This window comes from Scyliorhinus canicula, chromosome 13 (genome assembly GCF_902713615.1).
Source record: "Scyliorhinus canicula chromosome 13, sScyCan1.1, whole genome shotgun sequence".
NCBI lineage: Eukaryota > Metazoa > Chordata > Chondrichthyes > Carcharhiniformes > Scyliorhinidae > Scyliorhinus > Scyliorhinus canicula.
The window spans coordinates 65,594,428-65,620,154 of record NC_052158.1 but is presented as its reverse complement, the minus strand read 5'-3'; the positions used below and the strand labels follow the sequence as shown (position 1 = coordinate 65,620,154).

The 25,727-nt window shown below is 45.8% G+C and overlaps 2 protein-coding genes across 6 annotated transcripts in view; one reads left to right on the top strand and one right to left on the bottom strand.

Moving 5' to 3' along the window:
- The window catches only part of LOC119976212 (unconventional myosin-VIIa-like), a 270,037-nt gene extending 250,221 nt beyond the window's left edge, over positions 1 to 19,816 (top strand). For 4 of the 5 annotated variants that reach the window (XM_038816530.1, XM_038816527.1, XM_038816528.1 and 1 more), the window contains 4 exons: positions 625 to 741; positions 2,706 to 2,789; positions 5,843 to 5,962; positions 8,564 to 10,199. In XM_038816530.1, the coding sequence (XP_038672458.1) occupies positions 625 to 741; positions 2,706 to 2,789; positions 5,843 to 5,962; positions 8,564 to 8,650 (408 nt within the window). In that variant the 3' untranslated portion in view covers positions 8,651 to 10,199. Of the gene's footprint in view, positions 1 to 624; positions 742 to 2,705; positions 2,790 to 5,842; positions 5,963 to 8,563; positions 10,200 to 19,683 lie in introns of those variants that run through there. The other variant, XM_038816529.1, reaches the window with a different exon arrangement.
- LOC119976215 (LIM and senescent cell antigen-like-containing domain protein 2) overlaps positions 19,679 to 25,727 on the bottom strand; it is a 129,549-nt gene continuing 123,500 nt past the window's right edge. The window contains exons 8-10 of the mRNA XM_038816533.1: positions 22,882 to 22,930; positions 20,564 to 20,639; positions 19,679 to 19,879 (exon numbers count right to left, since the gene is read on the bottom strand). Coding sequence (XP_038672461.1) covers positions 19,765 to 19,879; positions 20,564 to 20,639; positions 22,882 to 22,930 — 240 coding nt within the window. The 3' untranslated portion in view covers positions 19,679 to 19,764. The remainder of the gene's footprint in view (positions 19,880 to 20,563; positions 20,640 to 22,881; positions 22,931 to 25,727) is intronic.

The following is a 25,727-nucleotide window of genomic DNA, read 5'->3' as shown; positions in this document are numbered from 1 at the left end:
TGACCCAGAGCCAGGAGTTGAACCTGGGACCTCCGTGCAATAGGCAGCAGTCCTAACCACTGTGCCACCATGCTGCCCAGAATCCCTCCACCATTGATACACAGTGGTAGCCGTGTGTACCATCTACAAGATGAACTGCAGAAACTCACCAAGGCTCCTTAGACAGCACCTTCCAAGCTGGTGACCTCTACCACCTAGAAGGACAAGAGCAGCAGATATCTGGGAACCCCACCACCTGGAAGTTTCATTCCAAGCCACTCACCATCCTGACTTGGAAATATATCACCGAACATTCACTGTCGCTGGGTCAAAATCATGCAACTCCCTCCCTAACAGCACTGAGTGTACATACACCCAGCGGTTCAAGAAAGTAGTTCACCACCACCTCCTCCAGTGCAATTATGGAAGGGCAATAAGTGATGGCCTAGCCCGTGATACCCACATCCCATGAATGAACAAATAAAAAACATTCCAAAGTTCAGAAATGCAGCACGGTTGAGTCAACAGATGGTGGAAAGGTAAATCACTGTCTATCCTGGAGCTTGAGGACATTGCAGATTGAAAACAGCTCTAGGGGTCATTGCATGTGAGGTTAACCACCTCCTTATTGGATTTCTTTTGCAGTCTATTGTGGCAATCTGTAACAGGCATACAGGGAAGACCCCCGATGAAGTCAAGTTGGGATTCCTCAAATTGCTGTACCGCTGGGCAACATTTGGATCCGCTTTTTTTGAAGTGAAGGTACAGTGCTGCTATGGAATGATCTGTAGCCATGGATTTCAATGCACCATGCCAGTGCCACGGAGTCCATGAGTGTCCGATCTGTGTTTATTAACGATTCCTTTATTCCAGAGTAGGTTTTGATTGAATGGAATGAGGGCAAAACAAATTCGGTGACCTAATTTTCAGGCCTTCGATATTTAACCGTGCCGACATGGCTTGGCCGGAATAAGAGAGAATAAACTAGGAAGAGTAGGCAACCCTTGACCTGAACGCCACAAAGGGAATTTGGGTGAGAGGGCTGCACCCTCTCTCAACATCTGCTCACTTGTTTCAAAGGTGTGGAAAGGCCACTCATGAATCTGGAAAACTACCATCAGGCTCTGCTGATGTTATGGAATTCTGATTCAGGTTCAATTTCCCGGCTAAACCCAGCAGCACTGAGATGGGCAGGCCAGGATCGCTGCATTTGAACTGATCGCCCATCCGTAAGAGTTCAAATTCTCCCCTGTATTTGGTTAGTCACCCTGTATTTGGTTAGTCAATGTTACTGGGGTTTATTTTTGCCCTATCTGCAGCTAAAGGTGTGGAGACAGCCCTGAAACCGAGCCACTGACCTTGGCAGTGGTCTCCCAATTTGATCTCACATCCTCGATCTGGTGCTGTGCCAGATCTCTGCCGAATTTTAACGGTGCAACTTCACCATTGGAATGTGGGTGTAAAGGATCCTATTTTGAAGAGGGGGAGTGACATAATTCACCTGCTATCCTGGGGCGTCCTGAGGTTGGGAAGGTGCAATAGAGATGCAAAATTACTCTGAATTAGACATTTTATATGTTTGGTGTGTAACACGGTAACAGTTGTTTTGTTTTCTTTGGTGCTGCCTAAATTGGCACCATGGTGAAAACTTTGCCTTTTCAGTTGCATGTAGAAATGAGGGACTAAATCATGTGGTAAAAGTGGACAACAGTGAGTTCAACCCTGGGCTCACTTCCTTTTCCTCATTCTGAAAGTGTTGGTGGTTTTGACCAGGCCACTAACTGACACTTTTGTGAAGTATCAGAATGTTCTGCTTCGCACTGCACACATGCACATTCAAAACAACAACAGAGAGAAGCAGTAAAATCTTCAACATAAGGACTAGGAGCAGGATTAGGCAATTCAGCCCCTCGAGCCCGTTCCACCATTCAATACGATCTTGATCTCCTCTCAGCCTCAACTCTACCTTCCTCCATAATCCTTCAACCCGTTACTAATTGAAAATTTGTCTATCTCCTCAAATTTACTCTGTCCCGACATCCTCCCCACACTCTGGGGTAGTGAATTCCACAGATTCACGACCCTTTCAGAGAAGTAATTTCTCCTCATCTCTGTTTAAAATCTGCTACCCCCTTATCCTAAAACTATGACCTCTCATTCTAGATTGCCCCACAAGAGAAGCATCCGTTCTACATCTACTTTATCAGTCCCCTTTATCATCTTAAATACCTCCATTAGATCTCCTCTCATTCCTCTAATCTCTAGAGAGTATAGGCCTAAACTGCTGAATCTTTCATGATAAGACAAACCCCTCATTTCTGGAGTCAATCTAATGAACCTCCTCTGAACTTCCTCCAGTGCAACTACGTCCTCAAGTAAGAGGACCAAAACTGTACACCGTACTCCACATGCGGTCTCACCAATGCCTTGTCCAGTTGCAGCAACACTTCCCTACTATTATACTCTATCCCTTTAGCTACAAATGCCAAAATTCCATTTGCCTTCCTTATTAATTGCTGTACCTGCATATTGTTTTCTATGATTCATAACGAGGACACCCAGAGTCCTCTGCACTGAAACACTCTGTATGTATTGTTTGTGACTGTATTCACTGATTCTCTGTAACTATACTGTGCAGCATGGATGTTAAATTAGTCCTCAGTACAATAGGCTGACACTAATTTGGCTTTTCAAGATGCTAATAAATCATCCTTTCTCCATTCTAGCAAACATCTGAGCCCAATTTTCCAGATATTGTGCGGATCGCCATCAACAAACAAGGAGTAACCGTGATAAACCCACGGACTAAGGTAAAGAATCCAGCTGCTTATAAACACGGAGAATCCGAGACTTCTGTTCTGTAATTGAGGAAACAGGGAATTCGGAAGGAGCCGGAGGCCTTTATATAATGCTCTTCATGAACTCAGCACATCCCTAAGACAACTCAATAATTTTTTAATAAGTCCCAGTTTCTTTGTAGGAAATCAGGACAAATAATTTGCACATAGTGAGTTCCCATGTTTCGAGAAAATATCCTGAATTAACTCACATCTCATCTAGGAGCATCAGTGGAAGTTTGCAATTGTGCTCTTTCCAAGGACCGGTGCAGACTCGATGGGCTGAATGGCCTCCTTCTGCACTGTAAATTCTATGACTCTGTAAATTCTATTCTACTCTGTGGCGCAGGACTAGCTGGGGTTCCCATTCGAGTTTGAGTGGGTTCCCATTCGTGTTTGAGTTGGTACCAGTGTTGGAATGGACTGCAAAATGGTTCTCCCATGAGTTACAGAATTCACGTCTTTAGTTTTTACACATTCCATATTCTTTCTCGCCAGCAATTTCACACTTTTGTACCAACTTTGAAGTTTGTGTGGGAGAGCATTAATTGCGAGTGTGTGGATGCGTATCGAATGTGAGTTGAAGCTTCGCTTTCTGATGCCCAGTGTTTGTGCATGGATCATTGTCGGCTTGTATAGAAATGTGTAGTACAGTGTGTGTGGTGGGGGGAGGGGAGAATGGGGGGGGGGGGGGGGAGGGGGGAATGGGGATTCAGTGTGGAGTACAGTGTGTGTGGTGGGGGAGAGGGGATGGAGGGGGGAATGGGGATTCAGTGTGGAGTACAGTGTGTGTGGTGGGGGGAGGGGGGATGGAGGGGGGAATGGGGATTCAGTGTGGAGTACAGTGTGTGTGGTGGGGGGGAGGGGGGATGGAGGGGGGAATGGGGATTCAGTGTGGAGTACAGTGTGTGTGGGGGGGGGGCGGAATGGGGGTTCAGTGTGGTAGGTGCATGTTTCACACACATGTACTCGCAGCTTGTTTTGACAGGGGATCCCCCCCCCTCGGTGCCAGGTGCCTCTTGGGGTCAGATGGTAAACTGATACCTTCCCTGCGACTCGCAGAGCTGTAACCATGTAATTTCACTGCAAAACGATTAGCTCCACATCAGGACTGTGTCCGCACTCCTGCCCAGCTGCTGCTTTCTGCATCTCTGAGGTTCGGGGACTGAACGAGAACTTGGTCCCATCGCAGAGCTGTTCAAAACAGATGGGAGGGAAGTGAAAGTGCCGAGAAGAGAGAGGGGAAAGTGGAGGCAGCGATTGGTAAGATCCTTCAGTCTGGAGACAGTTGATCAATTGGCGTTCTGGGGGTTTTTTGTGAATGATGTCCTGGTGATCACAACCTTGACCTCCCAAAGTGAACAGGATCCAGTGGAACTGATCGCTTAACTCCCACCTCCCACTTAATATTACAGCCCATGTGGAATTTTTTCATAATAGTGCCATCAGAGTGTTCCTGTTTGCTACTTCACTGAAACTGTTTGTCTCTTTTGATTTGCGAAGGCTTTCTATGTTACTAAAATAGCAATACCACTGAAAGATCAGACAGAGAAATGTGATGGAATGAGTGAAGTGTTTGTCACACAATGGAGTGAATTGTTTCTCTGTATACTGGGAATAATAGCGGTCCCAGTACTGACCCTCGGGAAAAACCACTTCCAACTTTCCTGAGTCAAGCTGAATAGTCCTGCTCTTTGTTTCCCGTCCGTCAACCAACTTCTACTCCATGTTGATAAGTTTCCACTTGTGCCGTTACAAAATTCATTGATATGGGGTGGAGATTTCCCATACTTTTTCAGATTGTCCGGCTCTGATTGAAACCCGGCATGTAGTTCTCCAGTTGCACAGCCAAGTTTTTAGTCCAGGTTTTCTGGTACTCTTGAGGTGAAACAAAAATCAGTGGGTAGTGTTGGCAAGGCTGTCCGCACTTGGGCATCTCCCCACCCACACCCCTCCGATCCCGGAACTATACTTACCTTGTCAAGGTTCATCACCGGCAAGGGACGGGGAAAATCGGGAAACGAGACCTTGCTGATGTCAAATGTGATCGTGAAATCGCCCCCATTGTCTGTACCGTTGTCTTTTTAGTTTTTATCTTTTTATTCATTCATGAGGCTGGGTTGACATTTACTGCCCATCCCTAATTGCCCTTGAACTGAGTTGCTTGATAGGCCATTTCAGAGGCAGTTAAGAGTCATCCGCATTGCTGTGGGTCTGGAGTCACATGAAGGCCAGACCAGGTGACGGCCCACTTACTTCCCTAAAGGACATTTAGTGAACCAGATAGGATTTTACGGCAATCAACACCGGACATCATTAGACTTCCAGTTCCAGATTTCCATTGAATTCAAATTTCAACATCTGCCGTGGTGGGGTTCTCATCCTGGTCCCCAGACCATAATCAACACACTTAAAGTTACTAAATACAAGGTGCTGTTTGTTATAAAGAGACATTGGATTGCATGGCATCATAGTGAATGGCAGTGCAGCACAGATGTGACTGTAAATAAGGATGTATGTTAGAGAATGGATTCTGTCAATGACGAATGAACGGTGATGATTTTGACTTCATAAACCATGGACTAGTTCCCATGAAGAACATAGGAACAGAAGGAATAGGAGATGGAGTCGGCCATTCAGTCCCTCCAAGACTGCTCTGTCATTCAGCACAATCATGGCCGATCTTCAACCTCAACGCCACTTTCCCACCTGCTCCCTATTGATTCTCTCAGATTCCCTAAAGGCTCTCCCAGCCTTTAATGTATTCGAAAATGGAGTTGCCACATCCCTGCGGGGTAGAGAATTCCGAAGATTTGCAACCCTCTGAGTGAAGGAATTTCTCCTCCCCTTAGTCCTAAAGAATCAACCCCCTTACCCCGTAGCCCCACGCTCTAAATTCCCCAACAAGATTTGCATCTTCTAGAACGACTAGCGACAGCTAAGGTCCCCGCATCTTGTGTTGGGCAAGCTCTGGGTCCATGAATTGCCACTCAGGCACTTGACATTTCTCTGCTCTCTCCTTACAGGTGGCTTTAGTGACGCATCCATACAACAAAATTTCCAATTGGTGCAGCGGCAGTACATACTTCCACATGTCAGTCGGCAGCCTGGTCCGAGGAGGAAAGATTCTCTGTGAGACTTCACTGGTAAGGATGGTCAGCGATCGGGACGGCAATGGTGAAGTCAAACCGGGTAGTATCCTGACATGCGGGAGACCACCAAGTAGATTAATGAATATGGTTTATTAAAGTCATAACTATATACTGAGAGTGAGATAAAAGCTACATGTTCCAAGACACCAAACCCCTAACCAACTGGGAAACCCATGCTCCACCCCCAGGGTTCGCGCGGTCTGGCCGAACGAGTCTCGAGACCCTCTGAGAACACACCCCCTTAAATGGACACACTACCACATGTCTCCCCTTTAAGTTCCTGATTGCCATATTTCAATAACAATGGAACTATTTACAATAATACACAACAAACGGATCTCAAAACGGTCTCTTCTAAGGTAAGTCAACATGTCATAGAATTTACAGTGCAGAAGGAGGCCATTTGGCCCATCGAGACCGCACCGACTCTTGGAAAGAGCACCCTACCCAACCCCAAACCTCCACCCTATCCCCATAACCCAGTAACCCCACCCAACACTAAAGGCAATTTTGGACACTAAGGGCAATTTATCATGGCCAATCCACCTAACCTGCACATCTTTGGACTGTGGGACGAAACCAGAGCACCCGGAGGAAACCCACGCACACACGGGGAGAACGTGCAGACTCCGCACAGACAGTGACCCAAGCCGTGAATCAAACCTGGGACCCTGGAACTGTGAAGCAATTGTGCTAACCACTGTGCTACCACGCTGCCCGAGGGGCTTCTTGATCCTTTGAGAGCGACGCAATTCACTAATGGGTGCTTCAGCAGTAGTGCTAACTCCGGTTTGATGCATTACAAAGGTGTATCCGTGCAAATAGTTTCCTCCCTTCCCCCGGAACATTTCTGAGTTCTTCCCAATACCACCTCTGGTGCTTCTCGAGTAATATGTGTAAGGGTGCCAGCATTATTGAAAGATTAGGAGTCTGCCTTAATAAATTCACCCTTACAGAAAAGAAGATTTCAATTCTGACGTATTTGGGGGGCCAGTGCTTCCTTAATCACTTTAATCTTCTACTCCACAGGGTTCAGCCCTTTGGTGTCTACCCTGAATCCTAAGTGCGTAATTTTTTTCCTGATTCTGGCTTTCAATGTTCTTTGAGATTTTCTAGATGCTTCTCCTCGGATGCTCCTGTAATCAGTACTTCATCTAGGTAGAGGTTTTTTTGATGGCCTCCTGTGGGTTCTGCCTATTCTAGTATTTCCCCTTAATGTGGCCCCTCCTATTGCAGGCATAACACGTCGCTTTGACAAAGGGTCATCTGGACTCGAAATGTTGGCTCTTTTCTCTCCCTACAGATGCTGCCAGAGATTTTCCAGCATTTTCTCTTTGGTTTCAGATTCCAGCATCCACAGTAATTTGCTTTTCTAACATGTAGCTCCCCCTGAGTTTACATCTCTCCAGGGGATGATCTCCCCCAGACCGTATATCTCTGTGCTCGAGCCTCTTTACTCATTACTTTCTGCTCCTGCATCTTTGGCGCCATGACTACCAGAAGCTTACTGCCAAACCTGGTGGACCCCACCTACTTGCACACTCTGCAACTCCATTGTCAGACCCTTCCCTTTTGGTACTTTCCATAGCCTGGGCAACCTCTGATGCCTTCTTTAAGGTAATCTCTGTCTCTGCTAACAATTTATTTTGTATGGCCTGTGTCATTAACACCATAGACCAGCCTGTCCCTCGACGTGTTGCTGAGTACAGACCCAAACTCGCATTGTTCAGCCGTTTATGTTTGGCGTGCCATGAAGGGCGCAGTAGTCTCCCCTAAGGCCCTTGCCGTTGACAGAAATAGTTTGTTGCGTTATTATCGAGAGCCTTGTGTGATAATGTACCTTGAATGCAGAACAAGGCCAGCAGCGCGGGTTCAATTTCTGTACCGGCCTCCCCGAACAGGCACCGGAATGTGGCGACTAGGGGCTTTTCCCAGTAACTTCATTGAAGCCTACTTGTGACAATAATCGATTATTATTATTATTATTATTAATTCCACAAACTCCTGAAATGTTTTGGAGTCGGGGCATCTGGGGAAGTCAGACTCCTAATCCGGTTATATGTGGGAGCCTGGTAGGCCATTAATAGGATTATCCGTTGCTTTTATCTCTCCCTCCACCCCCCCCCCCCCCCAAAGCCCATGATTTCATTGGCACTGGAAAAAGAGCACATTTTGCTCCGTGTTAGGGTCGAATGGTTCGAGTTTGCCAAAAAGGAGCATTTTGACACTCTCAGGCTGCTAAATGAAGTTGTTCAAAGGAACGACATGAGGTCTGCTCTTCCGAATTCTGTAGCAGTAGGAACAGACTCCTGTTGATCCTAATCACCAATGTAGTATCCTGACACACAGGTGATCACAAAGTGGATTAACGAATGACGGTTTGTTAAAGTAGTAACTATACGCAGAGAGTGAGATAAAAGGCTACCATGTTCCAAGATTTCAAACTCCTAATTAACTGGGAAACCCGTGCGCGTCCCCCACGGTTTGCGTACTCTGGTCCAATTGTCCGATCGGGTCACAATACCCTCCGGGAACGCATCCTCTTAAAGGGGCATGTTACCACAATTCTTTAACCATTTGCTTATTTGATTAAAGGGTTACAAAATGGATGACCTTCTGACATCATACGTGAGTGCATATTTAGCTACTGCAAAGCAGAAAACGGCTCGATACATTGCCTGATGGGGCCAACGTTAAAGGATTTGGACTGCAACTGTGGTGTGAGATTCTTGCAACTCTCTCTCCCTGCCGCATCCCTATCTTCCTCTTTTCCCACATCTCTCCAAACCCTCTCTCCCTCTTTCGACACTCTCACGTCTCATTTCTCTCTCTCTCCAATTTTTACTGAGCCATCACTTCATGATTGGGACTTGTTTCGATGAAGCTGTTAACGGTCAGAGCGGGTCTGTGCCATGGATCAGTGCCTTTTTTAGCAGTGGATATCATTCCGATGCATCTGAAGTGATTAATATTATTAGTAGCTTTTTTTAAAACCGTGCCTTCTGAAGACCCTTCTGTGCTTCTCCCTTCAGGAGCTTGTTGGAGCTGATCTTAATGTATAATAGGTATACATTTTTCAAAAAAATTTAGAGTATCCAATTACTTTTTTTTTCCAATTAAGGGGCAATTTTAGTGTGTCCAATCCACCTACCCTGCACATCCTTTTTGGGTTGTGGGGGTGAGACCCACACAGACACGGGGAGTGTGCAAACTCCACACGGTCAGTGATCCAGGGCTGGGATCAAACCTGGGACCTTGGTGCCGTGAAGCAGCAGTGCTAACCACTGAACCACCGTGCCGCCCATTTAATAGGTATTTATAAGGGAGATGATGTCATAATGGTAATGTCACTGGATTAGTAATTAATGACCTGGGGACATGGGTTCAAATCCCACAATGGCAGCTAGTGGAATTTAAATTCCATTAGTAAATCTGGAAGCTGGTGACCATAATAAAAAAAAACCCTTCTGATTCATTACTGATCCTTGGGGGAGGAAGTCTGCCAACTTTACCTGGTCTGGCCCACAGGAAATGTGATTGACTCTTAACTGCCCTTTGAAACGGGTGAGCAAGCCACCCAGTTCAATGGCAATTAGGGATGGGCAACAAATGCTGACCTGGTCAGCGACACCCACATCCCATGAAAGAATAAAAAATTAAAATACTGTCTGAATTCATTTACCGTGCAACCCACCCCCTGAAACGTACACATAGATTACTGAGGGGGGATAGACAGAAGGAAGTGCACCTTATACAGTGCCTTTTTTTAAGCGTCATGAAACATTCCAAGAACATGTGGTATCTTCATAACACGGCTGGTTCCCTGTTTCGTGGCGTCTCTAGTCAACCTGAAACTTCTGACCTGTGATGCCAATCTCGGTTTCATCACCTTCCCATAATGTAGAATCCACCCAGTGACATTCGGTCTCCTTTCAGAGCTGCCAACTTTGTTTGGGTGCGATGCTGGAGTTTTTACCACATGAACTCCTGCCTCCGACAGCTCCCTCCCCTCGTCCAAACAATCAGGTACTGACTGTAATACTATTTGAATGATTCTATATTTAGGGATGGTGAGTCACCGTACCACATCTTTATTCTGTCTTTCGGTCCCCATTCACCGGGCCTGTGTGTTTTGTCAAATCTTATGCCTTTAATCATATGGAGCTCAGCAAGGATTTTGAATTCCTCTGTGCGTGTCTTCAATAAAGTTGTTAACTCATTCATTTCAAAACGCTTGTGATTTTTATTTGGTGAACAAGAATTTGATGGGATCATGTTAACTTTGTCCGCTTAAAATTTAGCACATGGAAGCCTTTCAAGCAGCAAATTCCCACATCAGATCAGCGTGTGTTTCTTTAGTCTCTGACAGACATTATCAGGGTCCAGGACGCTGCATACTTAGCAATAAATGAAATTCAATGTTAACAGTATCTCTGCTTTTCTTACTGGATGAATAGGGTAGCACATTCCTGTATGGGTCTGTGAATGTGTTGGTTCATAAGTTCCTAAGATATAGAGGCAGAGTTAGGCCATTCAGCCCATCAAGTCTGCCCTGCCATTCTATCATGGCTGATATGTTCCTGTAGACCAAGAGCTAGATTGCAAAATCACCCAGAGCATTTCCTCCCTCCAATACATAACCTAGGAGTAGGAGTCGGCAATTTAGCCTTCCAAGCCTAAACACCCTCCATGTGATCATGGCTGATCCCATCCTGGCCTCAATTCCACTGTCCTGTCCGTTCTCCTTAACCCTTCAACCCATTACCAATTAAAAACCTGTCTAACTCCTCCTTAAATTTACTCACTGTCCCTGCATCCACCGCATGCTGGGGTAGCGGATTCCTCAGATTAAATTAAATGGATCTGAGTTCGGAAGATCACAGTAACGATAGTCTATGTGATGGGAGTGAGAGTCACAATGGTCTGGGTAATAGAAGGGTGAGAGTAACGATGGTTTGGGTGATGGGGGGGTGAGAGTCACAATGGTCTGGGTAATGGGAGGGTGAAAGTAACGATGGTCTGGGTGATGGGGGGTGAGTAACAATGGTCTGGATGAGTAACGACAGTCTGGATGATGGAATGTAATGTTGGTCTGAGAGATGGGGTTGAGTAACGGTGATATGAGTAACGATGGTCTGGATGAGTATTGATGGTTTGGGTGATGGTGTTGAGTAACGATGGTCTGGGAGATTGGGGGGGTGAGAATAATGGTGGTTTAGGTGATGGGAGGTGAGCAATGATGGTCTGGGAGATGGGAGTGAGTAATGATGGCCTGTGCAAGTAACAATGGTTTGGGTGATGGGGTGTGAGTAATGATGCTCTGGGTGAATGGGGGGGGGGGGGGGTGAGTAACGATGGTCTGGGTTATGGGGGCGAGTAACGATGGTCTGGGCGCTGGAGGGTGAGCAACAATGGTCTGGGTGATGGGGTGAGTAACGATGGTCTGGGTGAGTAACGATTGCCTGGGTGAGTCACAATGGTCTTGGTGATGGGGGTGAGTAACATCCATCTGGGCGATGGGGGTGTGGGTAAAAAATGATGCTCTGGGTGAGTAACGATAGTTTGGGTGATCTGGTGGTGTTAATGATGGTTTGGGTGAGTAATGATGGCCTGCGGGATATGGGGTGAGTAATGATGGTCGAGGTGGGGGGTTGAGTAACAGTGGTCTTGAATGATGGGGGAGAGTAACAATGGTCTGGGTGATGGGGGGTGAGTAACGATGGTCTGGGTGAGGGGGGTGAGTAACGATGGTCTCAGTGATGGGGGGTGAGTAACGATGGTCTGGGTGATGGGGGTGAGTAACGATGGTCTCAGTGATGGGGGTGAGTAACGATGGTCTGGGTGATAGGGGGTAAGTAACGATGGTCTCAGTGATGGGGGTGAGTAACGATGGTCTGAGTGAGGGGGGTGAGTAACGATGGTCTGGGTGATGGAGGGTGAGTAACGATGGTCTCAGTGATGGGGGGTGAGTAACGATGGTCTGAGTGAGGGGGGGTGAGTAACGATGGTCTGGGTGAGGGGGTGAGTAACGATGGTCTGGGTGATAGGGGGTAAGTAACGATGGTCTCAGTGATGGGGGTGAGTAACGATGGTCTCAGTGATGGGGGGTGAGTAACGATGGTCTGAGTGAGGGGGGTGAGTAACGATGGTCTCAATGATGGAGGGTGAGTAACGATGGTCTGGGTGAGGGGGGTGAGTAACGATGGTCTGAGTGAGGGGGGTGAGTAACGATGGTCTCAGTGATGGGGGGTGAGTAACGATGGTCTCAGTGATGGAGGGTGAGTAACGATGGTCTGGGTGAGGGGGGTGAGTAACGATGGTCTGGGTGATGGAGGGTGAGTAACGATGGTCTGGGTGAGGGGGGTGGTAATGATGGTCTGGGTGATGGAGGGTGAGTAACGATGGTCTGGGTGAGGGGGGTGAGTAACGATGGTCTGGGTGATGGGGGTGAGTAACGATGGTCTGGGTGATGGGGGGTGAGTAACGATGGTCTGGGTGATGGGGGTAAGTAACGATGGTCTGGGTGAGGGGGGTGAGTAACGATGGTGTGGGTGATGGGGGTGAGTAACGATGGTCTGGGTGATGGAGGGTGAGTAACGATGGTCTGGGTGAGGGAGGGTGAGTAACGATGGTCTGGGTGAGGGGGTGAGTAACGATGGTCTGGGTGATGGAGGGTGAGTAACGATGGTCTGGGTGATGGAGGGTGAGTAACGATGGTCTGGGTGATGGAGGGTGAGTAACGATGGTCTGGGTGAGGGGGGGTGAGTAACGATGGTCTGGGTGAGGGGGGTGAGTAACGATGATCTGGGTGATGGGGGGTGAGTAACGATGGTCTGGGTGAGGGGGGTGAGTAACGATGGTCTGGGTGAGGGGGGGTGAGTAACAGTGGTTTGGGTAATGAGGGTTGAGTAATGATTGTCTGGGTGAGTAACAATGGTCTGGGTGATGAGGGGTGAGTGATGATGGTCTGGGTTAGTATCGATGGTCTGGGTGTTGACAGGGGAAGGTTGTCAATTGAAATGTATGAAATTTTGAGGGTGTTTGACAGAGCAGATACTGGCAGTATCTTTCCCCTGACTGGAGAGTCCAGCACAAGTGATCATAGTCTCAGGGTAAGGCAGCAGCCATTTAAGATTGACAAGTCAAGAATTTATTTTTATTCCGTGTTATAAATCTTTGGAATTCTTTATCTTTGGATCCTCAGTCATTAAGTATAGTTAAGCCAGGGATTCATTTTTAGACACTAAGATAATTAAGGGTACAGGGATAGTGCTGGAATGTGGAGTTGTGGTACAATATCAGCCATGATGCTATTGAATACAGGGCAGACTCGAGGGCTGACTGAACTACTTATACTCCCATTCCTCTCAAGTGCCTGCTGGAAGTCAAAGATGCAGGCACACAACGGGATTTCTATCAAAGTCACAATATCCGATTGGGAGAATCTATACAAATAGTTCCCAGCAATAAAGTTAAAGCAGCCAAAATATCTTGAGTAAGGAGGGTCGGAACGACCCAACTATATAACAGCAGCCCTGGGTGATGGTGTGGACATGGGGTAATGTGTTAGATACTAAGATTACAGAGTGGGTGCCTGGGTTCCAGTAGTCCCATCCCACTGTTGATTTCAGAGCAGTTGGGAAAAAACCCTACCAAGTGAGCCAGAAACTCTGCAACTGTTGTATCCTTTTATTGAGGTTGTATAAACCGAATAGGACCGAGTTATAAACAGCTTACAATATTAACTTTATGCAGCTATCAATTATAATCAGTAATATATGCTGTGGAAACAAAAGCGGCCATTGCTAAATTCAGCTCTAACAAGGGAACCGCACAAGTTACAACACTAGAGCTATGACCAGACATGCTTGATATTCTGGGATTGTCTCTGCCCCTTGACATCTCTCACACTGATATATGATGGCCGAGCGAAGATTGCCTGTTACCTATTATGTAAGGGAAGGTGTAATCATTTCCACTTTTAACAATAGTGCGGTGCTCTTAACTAACATTTGCACTCTGACCTTCGTCGGAGGCTGCACATTGCTGATCACAGACTGGTCAGTTGGACAGGAACCTGCAAGATGCGCTTATTTTTCCCTTCGTTATTTTGGATCACTGGGCTGCTCTCATGAAGGCCCAAGGACGTCGACCCCCCAGCCAAGTGTCTCTCTTCTACAGCAGGACGGTGGGGGCATCACTCATCCAGGTCTTTGGCATCATCCACAAACACATTCACTTAAACAGGATCCACCAGGGTCGCCAAAACCAATTGTAAGGTCAGCTGAGATCAGATAGCTCCAACATATCTCGGGACTCAAAATTAAGTTCCAGTCTGCAGTCTGGATGAGCAGGCAGAAAATTGACTTGGAGTACTGTGCAGTTTTGGTCGCTATATAATACAATGGACGTGGAAAAGTTGTGGAGAAGGTGAAACTAAAGATACACCTGATTGATACTAGAGCAAGAGGATGCACTGATCAGGAGAGAGGCTGTGGCTCTTCTCTTTGGAATAGATTGACAGGTGACCTGATGGAGGTCTTTAAAATTATGAAGGGGGTTGGTATGACTATGTGTCACACCAAAACCCGAGGACCAGAAATATAAAATAGTCACTAATAAATCCAATGGGGAATTGAAGAGGAATTTCTTTAGGAAGAAAGGATTGGGGGGGAGGAGGGGTTTTGGAGGCACCTGGGTGGCTGGGCTCTAGGCAGGATAATACCCTGGCATGTGATGGCAGCTGGGTACACTGGCACTACCACTCTGGCAGTGTCAACTTGGCTGACAGTGCTAATGGTGCCTGGGTGACATTTTGCCCATGACGGGGATTGGGCCTGGGGGTGTCCTGCTCTCATTAGTTGGGGAGTGAAGGGGGGGGGCCTCGATGACCTCCCCCTTATAGAAAACACCTGGCTAAACATGGCCCACACAGGACTCCATTTCATTTCCATTGAATCACACTCATTAATGCAATCAAAGACTAGTTGGATAACTCCATTAGAGAGCTAGGAACATGCTGGATATGCTGCAATAGAGTGAGATGATGTAGGTTGGGAGGAGGCCCATGTGGAGAATATACCCTGGCAGGGTCCAGTAGGATCAAAGGATCTGTCTTTCTGCTGTTATATTGTGTATAAACCCTTAATCAACACTTTTAACCGTTCCCACTGCCAGCCCATGATAGATATTCATTTTTTAACCCTGCCCACCCCATTATTTCACCCTCCTGTTATGCAGTTCAAAACCCATGGCCTGAACGTTTCGGATGGTGGGTTTCACTTCCCGCCATTCAAAGAGTCGGGGGGAACACATCCCCACCGGCTCCGGGTGCCTGCAGCCCTGTCACGCTCCAATGGGCATTAAGTTGCTGCAGGTGGGATCTCTATCCCTCAGGAGGCAGTCCCACCTTAGAGAGCGGCCAGCCAATTAGAATGGCCTCTCCGCCCCTGTGACAACAAGAGCTGTAATTATGCCAGGCTTTGGTGAAATTACAATTGGAGTACTGGGTACATTTTTGGTCCCCCTTCTTAAAGAAGAATGTACTTGCCTTAGAAGAACTTTGGGCGTTCCTCAGATGCAAAGGTAGACCTGTCAGGAGAGTTTGAGGAAATTGGGCCTCTACTCTCTGGATTTTAGAATAAATCTCTGATCGAGTTTGAGAGGGTCGATACTGAGAGGCTGTTTTCTCCTGGCTGGAGAGTCTAGCTCAGGGGTGGGCAAACTTTTCCGTGCAAGGGCCACATTCAGAAATTCACAATTTTAAAGGGCCGCATAGTATATTAAGTAAAATAATTACTTCACCCGGTTATGATTCTGGGCGCCTCATATAGAACATAGAACAGTACAGCACAGAACAGACCCTTCGGCTCTCGATGTTGTGCCGAGCAATGATCACCCTACTCAAGTCAACGTGTCCACCCTATACCAGTAATTAACCCAACAGCCCCCCCCCCCCCCCATTAACCTTAAAAAAAAATTTTTTTTTTTAAGTAAAAAAATTTTTATGACTTGGTGGGCCGCATAAAGACCTTTGGCGGGCCGCATGCGGCCCTCGGGCCATAGTTTGCCCACCCCTGGTCTAGCTAGTGCCTGCTGCTGGTGGGAAGGCGATATGGGGTGGACAGATTCCTCCTTTTGCTGCCATCAACTGAGAGTACAACGAGGAATGCTGGCAATACACAGCTGAACATTCAACATCTGGAAAAAATGTTTTGTTGTGGAGCCATCCTCAGAACCCAATAACATCAGGAGCTTTGTCGAGGTGGCTATGGGTGAGAAAGACCCACCCTCACCACAATCAAGTGGGTGAGGGAAGAAACAGAAAGCACGTCAGCCTATCTTCCAAGCTGCTACCTTGACTCCTATCTCCTTACATTCCTGACAGTTAACTGGGCCATAAGGGCCAAGATTCCACCTCCTTGTGTTGACATCAACTACATTGGCTTTAGAGGTTTGCCTCTGGACTAAGATGAGGACAACTGTGGACTCCTGGTCCTGATCACAGTCTTAGTGTCTCCCGGCTAGACAGACATGTGGGTGGATGTCAGATGGGAGCGGGTTAGGCACTCACGGCAGTGCCTCCTGCAGTTGAATAACTGGTTGACATTCGTTGGGAATCGCATGAGGGTGGCAACCTCATGGGAAGTGGGCAGCAACATGGAGCTGCGAGTGAGTCAGCATTATTGGGCAGAGGGGAGAGAGTTGGAGGGAAACGGTGCGATATCTGCCTTGTTACTCTGAATATCTGCTTCTGTTCCGTGATCCTGTCGGTGGTCCCCTGCCAGCGCTGAACAAGGGGCACGCGGTGTCTGCTGGTAAACTTGATTTTGGTGATGGTGGGGGACCCACAGTGTCTGGAGTGGGAACTGGTAATAGAACGGTTACATCGCAGGAGGAGGCTGTTCGGTTCATCCAGTCTGCTGGCCCCGTGCGGGAGCAACTCAGCATTTTCCACTGTCCTGGCCTTCCATCCAAAGCCTTCTGCTTTCTCTCCAGGTGATTATCCAATTCCATTGTGACAGCGCCGGCTGAATCTGCCTCTACCGCACTGGCAGGCAGCCCATTCCACATCCTAACCATTCGCTTTTCAAAGATGTTTTCCCTCATGTCACCTTTGGTTCTTTTGCCAATCACCCAGTGAGTGGGTGTCCACGGGGTCCTTCCACCAATGGGAACACTTTCTCTCTATCTACTCTATCCAGACCCCTCACCATTTTGACAACCTCGATCAACCCCCTCTTCTTCTCCGAGGAGAACGGGCCCAGTTTCTCCAATCGATCCACCAATTGAACTCCTTCATCCCTGGAGCCATTCATGTCAATCTTTTTTGCACCGCCTTCTTTAATGCTTTCACAACTTTCTTAAAGTGTGGAGTCTGGAGTTCACGTTTCTAAGTTTGTTCCTTACGATTTAATTCTTCTCAATTTTAAAAGGAGTTGGGGGGGGGAGTGTTTGAGTGGAAGTTGTGGTTTTAATCTGAAGAAACTGGGTGAAAACCAGTGTTGACTTATTGGTTTTATTTTAAAAAGGCTGCAAATCTCACCAATATGCTGCACGGGCCTGTGCCTTGAATGCATCTCAATCAAGCAAAGGATGCAAGGTTGAGCTCAATTGGTGATTCAGCCCGTGACTGATTATCCAACTGGCTGACAGAACTGTTTACATCTGTAACTCTATAAGGTTCAGCACTCTATATGAAGGAGCACACCGCTCATATACTGGCAGTGCCCAATCAGCTATCCCATGCCTTTAATCAAAATTCCATGCACTGTGTGAGTGGTGGTGACACTTATCGAGCTAAATCTCCCATTTCAGAGTCCGGGGTGTGACCTTTCACCTTCAACACATACCCTGGCAGCTGTCCGCGAACATTACAGATTTCACAGCGCAGTCACTTAAATTGATTATGGTTACTGATTTGTATGAGGGCGACCATTCGTACTGGGTTCAAAACTGTCCCAGTTTTTGCACTCTTGGCAATTCCCCAAGTTAGGAACAAGGTGGGTAAAGCTTCCGACAATCCCTCCCAGCTCAGGTTAGTAGAAAAGTGAGGACCCCTCGGCATTGTTCGGCTAAGTGCTCCAAAGTGAGTATATGAAATGCACAGCTCCGTCTACTTTGCCTGACTTGGTCGGCCAGCTCAGAGGCAGCATGGATTAGATGCAGAGTAAAGCATCGCATTAAGCATTTCTAGGTCAGCTATAATACACATTATATATATCAGAGTTAATACCCTCTGCATTTACTCCCACCATAAAGCTTCCAAAATGTTCCTTTCCTGTTTCCCCTACACCCACTTATCACTGAAATTAAAATATGTTGTCAATTAAATAAAACAAAGCTAAATATTTCCAATAGTGGAAAGCAAATAAAGACAGAACCTTTCACTATGACAAATATGCTACATAAATGTAAGTTGTTCTTGTCCCTTGGCTCTCTGCGGAGATAGAGTACGTGATCAGTGGGGAGAGAGAGGTCGGATTAAGGGAGAACAAGAACAAAGGAAATTACAGCACAGGAACAGGCCCTTCAGCCCTCCCAGCCTGCGCCGATCCAGATCCTTTATCTAAACCTGTCGCCTATTTTCCAAGGATCTACTTCCCTCTGTTATGAGGGCGAGGGAGGTCGGGTTATGAGGGCGAGGGATGTCGGGTTATGGAGGGGGAGGGTTATGGAGGGGGAGGGATGTCGGGTTATGGGGCGAGGGAGGTCGGGTTATGGGGCGAGGGAGGTCGGGTTATGGGGCGAGGGAGGTCGGGTTATGGGGGTGAGGGAGGTTGAAGTAAGTGGGAGAGAGGGACGTTGGGTTATGGGAGAAGAGAGAGAGGTTACGTTAAGGGGAGCGAGGTCGGGTAAGGGGTGGGAGAAGTCAAGTTAAGAAGGAGAGAGAGAAGTCAAGATAAGAAGGAGAGGGGGGTCGGGTTATCGGGGGACAGGGAGAGGTTGTGTTAAAAGGGAGATAGATAGGTTGGGTTAAGGTGGAGAGAGAGAGGTGGAGTTAACAGGAAGAGAGAGGGGGGTCGGGTTATGGGGTGAGAGAGGTTGGGCTGTAGGGGAGAGAGGTCGGGTTATGGGGGAGAGAGAGAGATCGGGTTATGGAGGGGGATGGAGGTCGGGTTATAAGGGCGAGGGGGAGAGAGCTTGGGTTTTGGGGGTTGAGAGAGTTTGGGTTCTGGGAAGGGGCAGGTATGATAATGGGGAGAGAGGTCGGATTAAATGGGGGGGGAGAGAGATCAAGTTGGGGGAGGGAGGTCGGGTTAAGGGGAGCGGGAGAGATTGTGTGACTGGAAGAGAGAAAGGTCGGGTTATGGGGAGCGAGAGAGGTTGTGTGGCTGGGAGAGAGAAAGGTCGGGTTATGGGGAGTGAGAGAGGTTGCTTTATGGGGGGACACGGAGGTCAGGTTATCCGTTCAGATCAGGCGGAAACTCTAAATTTATCACGTGTTCTGGGACTACCATCACAAAGAGTTTGGGCAGATTTTAATTTCCATCCTTACAGACCGGGGTACGAATTTTCCAATAAATCTGGAATAGACTCTGATATGGATTCCATCATTAGAAAGGTAATGTTAATCAACACTATTCCCCCCAAAATACCACATGTACATACAAACTATATATATATATATGTATGAAATAGGATTATAATGATTATAAGGTGTTGGTTCTAGCAAAAATCCACATCTGTTTCCCACATTAATCATTGCTTTGCAGAGTGTAAAATAGCCAAGCATAGAGTGCAGAGGAACCAGGGAAAATCGACTGGAGCAGGGACACCCAGGCAGTTGTTCTGCCTCACTTCCGAGCACTCTTCTCTGACATTTTCTTCAGTCGCTTCTTCAGTTCCAAAGGGAATCTCTCGTAGCATCTCTTACACACAGGCTTCATCTCAAACTCCACAAATTTATTCCTGCAACAAAAAGACACAAGGAGAGCTTCAGTTGCGAAAGCCTGACTATCGAGAGCAGAGCACAGCTCGGTTCGAACGGAGATACCAGCACAGACCCCTGTAGTTCCAGGGATGAGGGGGATTTTGGATCCAAGATTAGGTTGGAGAACCTGGCCTCGTTCTCCTGGACGCAAAGGAGATTTGACAGAGGCCTACAAGATTATGACAGGTGCAGATAAGGTAGACAAAGAGAAGCTGTTCTCATTGCTTGATGGTGTAAGGACTGGGGGAAACACTGATTGAAGGTTTTGGGCAAGAGATCCAGGCAATGTGAGGAAGAACATTTTGACACAGTGAGTGGCAATGAGCTGGAACTCAACTGCCAATGAGGAAGGTGGAAACAGAGGATCAAGGATTTCAAAAGGACATTGAATGGACTCCTGAGGGAAGTAAACTTGCAGTGATATGAGGATAGAGTGGGACTGACTGAATTACTCTACAGATAGCCGGTCTGGACACAGTTGGCCTCCATAATGCGCATGACCCCACAAGCCTTGTTGGTCAGATGTAATAAGGTCGCTCAGAGTGGAGAGAATGAAAGTGAAATTACTCGTGTAGAGAGTGTAGTGAAGAAGAATCTCTCCCGCTCAGTGAAAGGAACTGGAAGTCTCCACATCATTGATCATGATGCAACCAGATACTTACTTCAGGGTGAGCTTGGTGTTGCAGGTTGAGCAGGCAAAGCATTGAACGCACCAGGTCTTGTTCAGAGCCGAGACCACTGGAACATAAAATGGATTTGTTACCTTCACCGTTCAAGTCATCAACTGCAACTTCCCACACTGCACGCAGTACCATTGTCTCCCACCCATTCTCTGTAGTCATGAGGAGAACGAGACCTGGCCTTCCCTACCACAGCCTGAATTCAAGCAATTTTGCATAATTTTGTGTTTTTTAAAGTAATTATTCAATCTTGGTATATAGGCATCACTACCTCTCTCGCTCTCTCTATCTACCCTATTGAATCTTTTAATCATTTGCTGCCTATCTCCTGCTGCTCAATGTTTGATACAGCATAGGGCTTTGGAACAAGAATAGGAATCGGCCATTCAGGCCTTCAAGCCTGTTCTAAGGAACTAAGGCCAACTAAGGAAATTTGGCATGTCAGCTACGACCCTCACCAACTTCTACAGATGCATGATAGAAAACATTCTTTCTGGTTGTATCACAGCTTGGTATGGAGCCTGCTCTGCCCAAGACCGCAGGAAACTACAAAAGGTTGTGAATGTAGCCCAGTCCATTACTAGCAAACCAGCTTCCCATCCATTGACTCTGTCTATAATTCCCGCTGCCTCGGAAAGACAGCCAGCATAATTAAGGACCCCACGCATCCCGGACATACTCTTTTCCACCTTCTTCAGTCAGGAAAAAGATACCAAAGTTTGAGGTCACATACCAACCGACTGAAAAACAGCTTCTTCTCTTCTGCAATCAGACTTATGAATGGACCTACCTTGTACTAAGTTGATCTTTTTTCTACACTTTACTATAACTGTAACATTATATTCTGCAGTCTCTCCTTCCTTCCCTATGTACGGTATGCATTGTTTGTACAGCATGCAAGAAACAATACTTTTCACTGTATACTAATACATGTGACAATAATAAATCAAATCAAATCTACCAATTATAACTGATCTGTATTTTAACTCCATCTACACCTCCTTGTTCTGGACTTTCCAACCAGAGGAAGTCTTTTTCCCCAATCGATCCTATCAACTCTTATAATCACCTTCAACAATTCGATCACCCATTCATCTTCCACACTTGAGGGATCACAAGACGAGTCTACGGAACCTCTCCTCGTACTTTAACTCTTGTAGCCCTGCTATAATTCTGCTGAATCTGCACAGCACCCCCACTTCCCTACCCCCTCTTCTATCTATGATTAATATATTTTTCCTGAGGACACAATACTCCAGTTGTCTAACTGTAGCACAATTTCCATCCATTTGTATTCCAGTCAGCTTCAAATAAGGGCTAACATTCCATTAGCCTTTTAAATTATTCTTTATAGCTTTCAAGTGTGGTACCCTCAAGCTATAGCCACTTTCTCCCTTCTCTCTCGAAACAGGTAAGGGATGATTGCAGTCCGTTGATGACTATGGTTGATCAAGTATGGAATTATCCACTAGCTTTTGCTGATTTGTCTCCATGAACTTTTAAATCTCTCTGCTGCTCCACAGTCCCTAGCCATAACCTGATCTATCTCCAGTCCACATTGAACCTCCCCATGCATTTTATCTCTCAATGTCCCTTTCAAACATTCTGCTCCCATCCACATTGTTAATGTGCCATATATCTTTGTGATATCAGCACATCTCGATATGCACTTGACCAATTTAATGGCCAGGGAAGAGTCAACTCGGTGTGAGACTGGAGTCACCACCCTAAAAATTCAGGCCATGGGTTCAAATCCCACCATGGCAGCTGGTGGAATTTAAATTCAATTAATACATCTGGAATTATTTGTTACTGTTGTAAATTGTAAAAATGCTGAAAATTTGGAATGAAAATACTTCAAAAAAAATCTGGAATTATAAAGCTAGTCTCAGTAATGGTGACCATGGCAATTATCAGTGATTGTTGTAAAACCCATCGGGTTCACAAATGTCCTTTAGGGAAGGAAGTCTGCCAACCTTACCTGGTCTGGCCCACATGTGACGCCAGCCACAGAGCAATGTGGTTGACTCTTAACTGCCCTCTGAAATAGCCGAGTGAGACACTCAGTTCAAGGGCAATTAGGGATGGAAAACAAATGCAGACCTGGTCAGCAACGTCCACATCCCATGTAAGGATATAAACAAACAAAGCAGGGAATGGGAAGAGTTAAGGATGGGAACTGCAATCACTGTAAAATGATTACATGATTAACATTAAACAGAGAGAGCATGTTCAACTGGATTATTATCAATTTGTGTCAACATATGGATGAACTGAACAATTCACAGAGGTGCACTTACCATCTCCCTCAATCACATGGTTACAGTGATAGCAAACATCTCCAAACAGCTGCAAAAATAAAACAGACAGCAGATGAGAATCCTAGAAACATATATGACTCTGGGGATTGTTCAGTGTTAAAAGCATCAGCTCAATCAGCAACACATATTCCGGTGAGTAATCTTACGGAACAAAAATTAGATATTACACCATTGCACGGAGTAACATTACCACGAGTAACATTACACCAAGTAACATTACACTGAGTAACATTACAGTAAATAACGTTACCGTAATTACACTTAGTATTCTGCACTGTAGGGATTCTATGATTCTTCTATGATTATTGGGAGTAACATTACATTGAATAACATTGCACTGAGTAGGATTATGTGGAGTAATATTACAGAGTAAGATTACACTGAGTAAGATTACAGCAAGTAAGATTATGGGGAGTAGGATTACGATGAGTAATATTATAGTGAGTAACATTACAGTGAGTAACATTACACTGAGTAACATTGCAGTGAGTAATAGTACAGAGTAACATTGCAGTGAGTAATAATTGTGAGTAATATTTCACTGAGTGACATTACACTGAGTAACATTAGTAAGTAACATTACAATGAGCAATAAGTGAATAACATTACAGTGAATAACATTGCAGTGATAATAGTAATATTTCACTGAGTAACATTACACAGAGTAACATTATAGTGATTAATATTACAATGAGTAATATTATACTGAGTAACATTACAGTAATAATAGTGAGTAATATTGCATGGGTTATTACACAGAATAACATTACAGTAAGTAATAATAGTGAGTAATGGTGCATTGAGTAACATTAGTAATTAATATTACAATGAGTAATATTGCATTGAGTAACATTACAGTGAGTGATATTGCAGTGTGAATAACAATGTCAGTATTAGAGAAATGCGAACATAATAAAAATCTAAGAAATCAACTTTAATATATTTCATTTCAAACTAATGTAGGTGACCCCAAAATCTCAGGAAATTTTGAGTTAAGCTTGCCCTGCCTAGTTTCTTGTGTACGAATGGGACAGGGCTGAGAAATATCAATTTTCACTTTAAACGCAATTAACAAACTAGAATTCTAACATGTAGGAAAGGGTAGCGAGAATGTAGTTAATGGTTTCTATCTGTAACATATCTTTATCTGATACGGATGCAAATTCTTTAGTTTTGGAATTCTTCAACTTGTTGTTGGACATTGAAACAATTGCGTGATTCTACACCAGGAAATGTAACGAGACTTTGGAGAGTTACAAATGTACAATCACAGGACTATAGCCTACATTCTGCCTGTGGGAATTGAGATCCAAATCGTTTTCTTTTCAATTCTGCCAAGTTTCTTTACATTAGCTCAAAACCTACATCTGTGTGTTAGAACATAGAACATAGAACATAGAACAGTACAGCACAGAACAGGCCCTTCGGCCCTCGATGTTGTGCCGAGCAATGATCACCCTACTTAAACCCATGTAACCCGTATACCCGTAACCCAACAATCCCCCCATTAACCTTACACTACGGGCAATTTAGCATGGCCAATCCACCTAACCCGCACATCTTTGGACTGTGGGAGGAAACCGGAGCACCCGGAGGAAACCCACGCACACACAGGGAGGATGTGCAGACTCCACACAGACAGTGACCCAGCCGGGAATCGAACCTGTGAAGCATTGATGCTAACCACCATGCGACCGTGAGGCCCTATTATGTTATGTTATCTGGGCTTCATCCTCCTTTAATAAACATTTCACATCCACAGACGGTGCCATTTTAATTTTTTGCTTCTAGTGTCAGATCTTTAGCTTTGTTGGATTATTTACTGAGGGCACGGCAGCGCAGTGATTAGCACTACTGCCTCACTCGCAGAGGACCGGGTTTTGTTCCCGACTCCGTGTCACTCTCCGTGTGGCACTGTCCGTTTGCACATTCTCCCCGTGCCTGCGTGGGTCTCACCCCCTCAACCCAAAGATGTGCAGGGTAGATGGATTGGCCACGCTAAATTGCCCCTTAATTGAAAAAAAGTTGGGTACTTTAAATTTATGGGGAAAGAAAAGAATATTGACTGAGGAACAATTTTTTTTTGCAGTGATTAATGAAAAGACATACAAACATATGAAAACATCAGACAGGCTGATCCACCTTTGCTGATGTGATCCCTTATGTATTATATCAACACACTGCTTCCTCTCCAGATAGTCTCCTGATGTCTATATTATGTTTTATGAATTTTAATCTACAGGATTTAACTTGCATGCTTTTTTATTAACTATATTTTAGAACCCCCACCCTCAATGGTCGAATGCACAGATTGCACTGCCAGAGACCTATGCCTCTGGTAACGTCACAGATAGAAGAAAGAAAGACTTAGAATTATATAGCACTCTTCATGAGCACAGTACATTTCAGAGCATCTTACATCCAGTGAATTACTTTATAGAGTGCAACCCCGCTTGTAATGTAGGAAACACAGCAGTTCATTTGCACTCAACAAACTCCCACAAACATCCTTGCGATAATGATCGAGGGATCAGTACTGGCTACAGGCTGGAGTCAGGTTAACCCTCCCACAGGGCTCAGCTTTAGCTCATTCAGTGTCACTCGGAGACAGGGTGCTTAAGGGCAGTGACAAAGGAGTTATCTCGGAGAGTAACTGTGAGTGACCCCTGTTGTAAAATCATCAAGCCTGGGAAACACTTGGGCAGAATCGGATTTTACACGGGCTGCTACTCAAGCACTCAGTGATGATGAAAACTTACCGCAAGGTTTTCCATTTCAGAATAGGGGACAATTAAACATAATTACAATGAGCAGCATGATCTCAG